General features: G+C 41.1%; 1 protein-coding gene across 1 annotated transcript; it reads right to left on the bottom strand.

Moving 5' to 3' along the window:
* Positions 1–2,272: 2,272 nt before the first annotated feature.
* On the bottom strand, positions 2,273–2,545 carry SERTM2 (serine rich and transmembrane domain containing 2). The gene has a single exon (XM_024762480.1). The coding sequence runs from the start codon at positions 2,543–2,545 to the stop codon at positions 2,273–2,275; it is 273 nt and encodes a 90-aa protein (XP_024618248.1).
* Positions 2,546–9,662: the final 7,117 nt, after the last annotated feature.

The following is a 9,662-nucleotide window of genomic DNA, read 5'->3' as shown; positions in this document are numbered from 1 at the left end:
AAAGGCAGAGTGTGGAGTGAGGAGAGATGTGTGTCCTTAAGAGGTTCTGGGGTATATTGGCAGCCTTTGATGAAGTGAGTGTATGGCTGCCAAGAACTAACATTTTAAAAGGTACGTGGAGTCTGGGTGTTGAACAAAGACAACTTAAACCACCAAATGCAATAATATGAATCACTCTGCATTTTGGAAATTATAATACCAAAAGGGGAAGCACATGCCCTATGGAGTCTTAGCCTACCTGCTCATCTCTTCTGAATGGTGCAGAATGCAGCTGCCATCTCTTACAGTGCGCTATTGTTAACAGGTGTGCCAGAGTCAGCCTTGCTACTGAGTTAAGCTCTGCATGTGGGGATTTCACACTTTGCAGCCCCTTGGAGAGGGAGTATTGGCAAATGACTGTGTATAAAAGTAGAAAGCACTTGGGAATTTCACCACCATGCTAGATTTAGATCAGAGTAAAGGGGCCAATTTAAATTGGTAACAAACTAGAGAGAGCTGCATGTCTGGTAGAGGTGCCATTAACCTAACATCCATTCCACTTCTTTCTCACTGCCGCTGCAATTCCCGACGGAGCACTTGGTTGAAATTTGATGACCACCTTTTAGGTGTGAGAGAGAACTGATTTTTTTCTAAGCAGGTAGAATTTAACATGGGTGTTTCAGTTCTTTGGTGGCAAGAGTACGACCAGCCTTCTAATTTGTAAACAGTACTCATTTCCTTTGGTTCCCTTTTGGAACGTTAATTATTAAAAAATCAAATTCTTTTTCCACTACTGGCATACTAGGGCTACTTACGAGAATGGAATTTTTCAAAATATATTTCTCTTATAGGTAATAAGTGAAACACTTCATCTTTTGGCAGGGATCAGGAAGGGAGGAACATTTTCTGGGAAAGACAAATGTGACATTTGAGGACACTGATCTCAATAAGGATTTGTTGGAGGGTGTTGTTTAGTCCTTTCCTCCTTTGTCTCTCTTTGTTTTTCTTACACTCAAATCTAAAAGGAGTCTAGTGATGACTAAATAGCCCTCAGATCATTTTTCAGAGAGATAAACCTGCTACCTAGAGGCTTGAGTGTTTTGCCCAAAGGCACAATCATTCAACGACAGAATACCAAGATTATTTCATTTCTGCTTTAAAGTACAGTTGAGTCTTCTTTGCCGAGGCCATCTTTTTTTTTTTTTTTTTTTTTTTGCAGTATTCAGGCCTCTCACTGTTGTAGCCTCTCCCGTTGCGGAGCACAGGCTCCGGACGCGCAGGCTCAGCGGCCATGGCTCACGGGCCCAGCCGCTCCGCGGCATGTGGGATATTCCCGGACCGGGGCACGAACCCGTGTCCCCTGCATCGGCAGGCGGACTCTCAACCACTGCACCACCAGGTAAGCCCTGCCGAGGGCATCTTTAAACAAAGCTTATATTTGAGTGCAACTCAATCCTGGAGCATGATGGGTAAGGAGAAAAAGGCAAGGAAGCTGCACGTATAATATAAGGTTCATTATCATAAGCACATTTTGACTTAATTTTCCCTTGGTCTGGGGGGAGCTCATTGTTCCAGATTTTTGTAATACATCGGCCATTATCTGAGTTTTTAAAAGTCCAGTAATAATAATAACACAGATATAAAATGCACATTTTCCCTCTCTAGATGAGTTTGTTGACTAGAAACTTCTTTTTGTAAACTTGCTCTTTAAATTGAAACAGTTTCTTTTAAGAACTCTTCTTTCATTTGGGACAAACCCGACGGCCACAGATGATAAAATCACTGCTCCTTTGGGAAAGGGCTTGTGGTCCCTTCCATTAACCTCCAACATGATTTAACTTCATGTAAGCAGAGGTGATTCTTTAGGGTCCAACTGCTAAATTAAAACTTGTTCCTTTCTTGGGATACCCTCTTTGAACAATTAGCCCTTTCAAAGGCAAATTTTCCTTGTTCTTGGAGCCTCCAGGGTCATGTGTTTTTTTACAACAGCTGCATGTGAATTTCTGCAGTCTGAGGTTTGCTCAAGGCCCGGGCTCTCTTTGGTTACCATGGAAACCTCCCTCCCAACCAGCTGCCATTTCCTATATTCCTGGCAAGGAATGAGTCAAACCTCTTAGATATCCCACAAGCAGAGTCAAGATAAAGAATAACACAGAGAAAACATGAACAACTTGTTAAGTGAACAACTTGTTGATTCCCTACATGGGAAGCTACATGCAACAAAGTCAGCTTTCCTGGACATCAACACACAAGGGTTCACTGAGATCCATTAAAGCTCACTTTCTTCCTGACTTTAAGGAGTGGGGATTCGACTCTGCATCTCTACGTCTGTAAATTGAGGAACACTTTCTGTGCTCTCGGAGGTGATGGGTGAGATGACATGTTTGAGCCGAAGGAGCATTGTGAAGAGCAGGATGAGGAGAATGGCCAGGAGGCTCAGGAATAAGCCCACATACATATACAGGTTGGAATACTTCTCTGAAGTAGTGTCAACCTCTGTTGCCAGGGTGGGGAAATGGGCCCGCCCAGTGAGATTCCCATGGTACTTGAAATGCACCTCCGTCATCACTTAAGACTTGAGTTGGTACCTATTTCTATTTGATTTCTATTGCCCTTGAGGCATTCCACAGTCACTTAGGCTGTCTCTGAATACGCTGGAGGGGTTCTAACAATCTCATACACAAACCAGTCACAACCAGAGCCAAGTCAGTAGTGCACAAGCATCCCCCTCCCAAATAGTTTTTATCAGAACTTCTTAATCATTTTTTTAAAAATATAAATAAAATCTTTTACTTTCCACAGTCCTACTCATATACTGATTAAAATAAATATGGTGAAACTGCTTTATAATACTGGTATGGAGACAAGAATGAGTATTAAATCGGACTTTTCCTGTCTTTTGGTAGAGGGAGAAAGAGCTCTATTTTATCTACAGCTCATCTAAATGTGTGCATTAATTATGTGAATTTAATTGGATTCTTCTGTGGGGAGACTTTCTAAAAGCTTTTGTATATTTCAGGCTCAGCATTTTCTAAAAGCTTTTGTATATTTCAGGCTCAGCATATCTGAGTTTTTACCCTCCTTGTCTTTCTGAATCCCCCATAGGGATGACACTTGTAAGGTTTCTTTCCAGCTGCCACAGCTTGAGGGTTGGAAGTCTAGAGGATGTGACTTTTCTACAGTTCTGTTGACATCCCTCACTGTAGGCTGGAGGGAAAGTGTTGTCAGACCTGGTAATTCTCAGATGGAGGAGGTCTCAGAGACGCAGACAGCAGTAGATCTAGGCTCAGAAGATTTGACTCTTAAAATTCTTCAACAGATTTATTTTCCTGAAAATCAAAAACAACAATAAAAGGTTCGGGTGTCTAAGAAAAACAGATGGCAATTTGTTTTGAAATAAAAATTAACTGATATGTTGCAAAATGTTTTGCTATGGGAAAATTAGTCTTAAAATGATACCCTGAATTTTTATCATTTTGAATGCTTTTTTTCCTAAGTGGTAAATACCGATTACAAGGTTAAAGAAAAATTCAGATCAGAGAACAGCAGCTAATAACTAGGTTAGGTTAAGACAGTGTTTCCCAGACTAACTGGTCATAAAATTTACCTGAAGTACTTAATAAAATACCCTGGGCCCCCATCTGGACTTTCTGAATCATAATCTCCACAGTAGGGGGCCTGGTCACCACTCTAGAGAGTCATATTTTATTGGTCTGGGGTGGGGTCCAACCACTGGTATTTTTAAAAAGCTCCACAAGTGACTGTAAAGTCAGGACTGAGAACCACTGCCCTAGTTTAAGCAGGAAAGCCTAGCATTGAAATAAAGGCCCAAATCTAAGGATTCATTTCTTCAAACCCCAGGTCGCAGTGCCATGGGTCGCTTTAACAAATCATGGAATTTTCAGGAAAGTAGGCTTCCCCCAATTTCGTTTTTGTGTTCTGTCTCTCTCATTTAAGTCTGTGGGGTGAGAATACAGTTTTTTCCCTCAGTATTTGTAGATCAGAAGTAATTGAAAGGGTGTGTTTGTTCTGAGCAAATAACTGCATCATTCATTATGGGTAAAGACTGAGATTTGCAAAAATATAAAATAATGCCTTTCCTCTTACTAAATTTTTTGGAAAATATAGTTATTTTTCATAAATATTGTATTTAATAGGTAATGAGCTTATTTTTTTTTCTTTTTTGCGGTACGCGGGCCTCTCACTGTTGTGGCCTCTCCCGTTGCGGAGCACAGGCTCTGGACGCACAGGCTTAGCGGCCATGGCTCACGGGCCCAGCCACTCCGCGCGGCATGTGGGATCTTCCCGGACCGGGGCACGAACCCGTGTCCCCTGCATCGGCAGGCGGACTCTCAACCACTGTGCCACCAGGGAAGCCCCAGAACCTTGTCTTTATTCACAAAAATATTCAAGTGTGTAAATAGGGTCAACTATTTACTGTTGAAGGCTTCCAAAATGATTTAGCTTGTTTTTCAGAACATGAATTTTTAATATGGGTGACTATAAAAACAACATAAACCACCATCACCTGTCAAACTTCTATGTGCAGTAGTGTCAGAGAGCTGACAATGTAGCCCAGTTCTGTCGCTTGTTAACATGCCCAAGGAGCGTTAATAGGAACAGCTCCAACAATTACATTACTCTTCCTATAATCTTGAATTGTGCGCCCAGCTTGGGAGCATTTCGGCTTAAAGTTTATGTTCACTAACCTGTGGTACTATACTTTCTGTAATCTGCATGATCCTTAGCCTACCTATCTAATTCCCCTACCACCCATGTGGTTCTCAAGAAACAAGAGCAAACAAAGAGACAGGGTCTCTTTCTACTGTCTTTGAGCTATGGTCTAGGAAACATTTTTGCAATACTTAGAGGTACATCTATTTTGATTTCTGATTCACTAACAAGTGGAAAAGATAATCACGTAGGTACCCTTTTGTTCCCTAGAAACACCAGCCCCAAAGGCAATGGTTCTCCTGAGTAGCTTGTTACAAATGCTGGTTGCAGGGTCTACTCTTGGGAGCTCCTTCTCCCCAGACCACTCTATTCTTAGCCTTGCTTGTCCTCCCAAATCCAGTTTTTCTCAAGAGTGTGACGCACGAACCCCTTACCTGATTTAAAATGTAGACTCCTAGGCCCTTCCCCAGGCCTACTGAGTTCTAATATCTTGGATCAAGGCCCAGGAATATGCATTCTAAGCACAAGATTTTCATGTGATTCTTTGCATGTAGAGCTTTGAGAGTTAGCTATCAGTTTCTCTATCGAGATATCCCAGCTAAAGAACATAGCTAATCTTATTGGTTGTTTGGGGACCCTACTTTAAAAAACTATTAAAAGAGTGCCACAGGTTGAATTATGTCCCCCCCAAAAGATATGTTGAAGTCCTAACACCCAGTACCTGTGAATGTGTTGTGACCTTATTTGAAAAAAGGGTCTTTGCAGATGTAATCAAGTTAAAATGAGGTCATTAGGTTGGCCCTAATCCAGTATGACTGGTGTCCTTATAAGAAGAGAAGACAGAGACGTTCAGGGGGAAGACAGAGACAGAGATTGGAGTGATGGATCTACAGACCAGGGAATGCCAAGGATTGCCAGTAAACACCAGAAGCTAGAAGAACCAAGGGAGGATTTTACCCTACAGATTGCAAAGGGAGCATGACCAAGCTGATGCCTTGATTTCAGACTTCTAGCCTCCAGACCTAAGAGAATAAATTTCTGTTTTAAGCCACCCAGTTTGTGGTACTCTGTTTATGGCAGTCCTAGGAACCGAATACACAGAGTAATCACCCTGAGGCCCTAGGGTTTTGGAACCCTTGGGGCAATGTTTCTGAAGGAAGTCCCTGGAAGATTTGTATTACAAATGCAGGTTTCTGGGCCTTTCTCCTTGCTTCCTAGATCAGAATCTCTCGGGATAGGACCCTGAAGTCTACATTTGTGACAAGCTACCCATTTAGAGTTTTAAGTACACTCTGCAAGGAATGGTTTCCAGTCCCTGTTGCCCTCAGGATCACTTACGAAACCCTTTGAAAATATGTATACCTGGGTTCTTCCTTCAGAGGTTCTGATTCAGTAGGTTTGTGTGGGGCATGAACAGCTGTAGTGCTTAAAGTTCCACAGGTGATTTCGATATGTGACCTGGGCTGAGAAGCACCACTCTACAAATAGAACAGAGCGTTGCAGAGTCAGGACTCTGACAGTCCCGGGCCACCCACATAGAGGCATTACTTTTTCACCTGGCCTCCAGAAGACAAGTGGAAGGAAAATAAACACTCACTGCTAGTGCAATCCAAGTGTGAAAAGCCTCAACAGTAGTATAGTATCTTTTTGGTCTCCTGTGGACCTCCAAATACACAGATTTGGGTAAGGCAGGCTTCTTGGTTGGGTACATTGTCATCATCGGTGCATCCAGGGTCCCTTTTATTCGTTTACTCAGTAACACCCATGGACAAACACCTGTAAACAAACACCTACCACCTGTAAGGTTGAGAATAACTAATAATTTACATGACATCTACCTACGCTCCTCCCTATCTCATCCCACACCTCCCCAGAAATTATCAGTATTCTGAATTTTGTTAGTCGTTACCTTGCTTTTATTTACACACACACACCTGTGCCTAAACACTGTGTTGTTTATTTTTGTCTTGAACTTTATAAAAAAATCGTCAAGAAATACGTCATCTTCGATTTGCTCTTTTTACTCTACAGTCCATTACTATATGATTTATTTATAATTAATCTTACAGGATGAAAAAGGAATAAAGATTTGGTAGCCCATATTGCCTTTGAGAGTCCTTACTGTCTTTGGACTTTACTCCATTCTCCTTAGCTTGGTGTTCAAGGCTGTCAATGTCCTAGCCCTGGCTGACTTTAATTCCTTCCACTACCCTCCTTTCCAATCAAGCCGTAATGCTCACTGTCACCTACTTCCCCGCCTCCATGTTTTTGTTTGATCAGTTTCTTCCATCTTTGCATATCTCTGCTTGGGGAAATGCTAGCATTCTTCATAGTTCCGCTCATGAAACTGACCTTGATTTCTCATCCAAATCCTAACTCCCACAGGCTTTCTCTGTCTCCTAGAGAAATTACATTCACCTAATACTGTATCTATTTGCTGTATTTTCCCCCAAATTGTAATTTATAAACCCCTTGAGGATCTTTTTCAACCTTCTGTCCCTTATACAACTGTGCTCGCAATAGCTGCTCAATAATTGTTGAACAAATGCATGGGTATGACTGAAGAAATGTACTTAGCACTGACAATTTAGAGAGAAGCATAGTGTTATCTCTGTTCTGATAGCTAATATAGCTTGGGGAAGCACGTGAAACTCCCTTTTATTTTTATTCCCTTCCCCCACTCCCCTATCTCTTATTGTGCAAACGAGACTAAATTCCTGATTATCTTCTGGAATTAAGGAATAATCACTTTGTGGGAATTCCCTGGTGGTCCAGTGGTTAGGACTCAGTGCTCTCACTGCTGTGGGCCCGGGTTCATTCCCTGGTGGGGGAACTAAGATCCCACAAGTTGCACAGCACAGCACAGCCAAAATTTTTTTTTTAAAAAAGGAACAGTCACTTTGTTAGAAACTTTGCTCTTGAATTACTATTTCAGTTGCATGATTTTAAAGGAAAACTACATGGAATGGGTTTACAGCCTTAAGTTTTAGAAAGTTCAATTGTGTCTATAAATGCTTTTCAGTAACAATAATACTGCCTCCTACACAGTCGACCCTTAATCTTCCTTAAGGTCTAAATACTTACTAAATATTTATTAGAATTCTATGAAGCCTAGAGAAGCTTTAGAGAACAATGATCTCACGTACAGTTGTCAACTTCTTTAAACATTTCATTTGAGGGTTTGGAAAACTAACTAGCCATGTATTTCTTAAAACCTCTGCAGTCTGCAGAACACCAAACATCCTGTTCAATGCAGACAAGTCTATCAATTTAATTCCTTAAATCTTAAGGACTTTGAAATGAGTAAATGAAAAGTTACATACTGGGGAGTCCTCTTTGTTAATCTGCTCCTGCATCTGTGACAACTTCTCATAAAAGCTTTCGGAACAGGATTGCCATAGCTCTCTTTGCTAACTAACTACTTAGTTGCACAGATAATGTGATTGCTCCATTAAAAGCTCTGGACCATTTGGAAAGAAAAACAACCATGCAATTTCAAAAGAAATCAAAATTCTATTAATTCTAAAGAATCTGGTTTTTGTGGAAAGACCCTTGTAGGATTTTAGTATCCTGCAGTTCTTTCTGGAAAGCTAATAAAATGAAAATCAGTCTCCAGTCTTCGTAAAAGTGATGGAAAGCTGTTGAGGGACGAGGAGGAGAGTGCGGGATAGGAAAAAGGGTAAGGAATTAGGAAAAAAGGATGATAGAGAAGACGGGAGGAGGGAAGGAAGGAAATGTGAGAAGTAAGGTGATGAGGAGTGTGGGAAGTGGATAAGAGGTGGGAGGAAATGAGTGGTTAAGAGATAGAGGTGAAGATACGGAAGCAGGAAAACATTGGGAAACAGACGAAGAAAGGAAAGGGGGAGGGAAGTTTGGGGGAAGGGAAAATGGAAAGAGATTAACTTAATAATAATTGGCCAATGTCCAACATTAGCCTGAACATCCGGTTTACTTGTAAAGTAAATCAAAACATCCACAAGCAATGTGAATGCACCTCTGATTTTCTGATTGCATGTTTTGTCCTTAACTTGGTAAATAAAACTCTTGGTAAAGAAAACAAAAAAAAACTTCTTGAGTTTTTGGTATGAACACTGAAATCCCAAGTCTCCCGTAATGTTCAGCGTCAGCATAGTATATATAACCTTGCAGAAGCAAAACAACATACACACCCGGACCATGAATTTTGCTCCTTAAAATGAGATGGGAATGTGGAGCTTTCTCCATCCATCAACGCTGAGAGGGATTCCTAGGGTGAAACTTGTTTCTAATAAGAGAAAAAGTGCTGGGGATACAGAGATAAATGTAACCTGATCCCTGTTTGGATCCTCAAGGAGCTTGCCATAGTTACTTTTATTTTAACATGACAAAGTTCTGAAAACAATTCACTGGTAATTTTACGTTTTTCTGAATGACACCTGCCTATATAATTTAAGAGCTGAAATCCCACCACATAGCTAAGGAAAATGATCAGAGAAACGACTCAGAAGAGACAGTCAAAACTATCAATTGCAACAGCTTTGAGGAGTTAACATTCTGTTCGTATTTATCTGTCCCGTGTGAGGGAGAGAAAACTAAGGGAGGTGGAAGCTGTTAGAGTATCTAGTTCCACATCAGCCTGTGAAAAAACAATTCCAGCACAAGTGCTTCTTCAATGGCTGGAGCCATTAAGTAACAAGCTTCTCAAGTGGGAGTTGCTGTATCTTCTGCGGCAGATGGTGCCTATTTGTCACACCTGCCGATAAATAGAATGCCGCTCATTTCACCGTAAATAACATAATATTTCCAAATCTCTCTTACCTTTCCTGGCTCACAGGATGAATGGGATTAGCCATTTAAGCATCCCTTTTGAAGCATGCATCGGCAGGCAAGTTGTTCAGGAACATCTCTGGAATATCTGGAAAATAGAAAGAAAGCCTTGTTTTGCCACAGAAGCAGGACTATATTCATGCAAATATGCTTTCTCTTTCATCTTCCTGAAGAGTCAGACCTTTCCAGCGTAAAACAGAAAA

Source organism: Neophocaena asiaeorientalis, unplaced genomic scaffold, assembly GCF_003031525.2.
Source record: "Neophocaena asiaeorientalis asiaeorientalis breed wild unplaced genomic scaffold, Neophocaena_asiaeorientalis_V1.1 scaffold234, whole genome shotgun sequence".
Lineage (NCBI taxonomy): Eukaryota > Metazoa > Chordata > Mammalia > Artiodactyla > Phocoenidae > Neophocaena > Neophocaena asiaeorientalis.
This window is presented reverse-complemented; position numbering and strand designations above follow the sequence as displayed.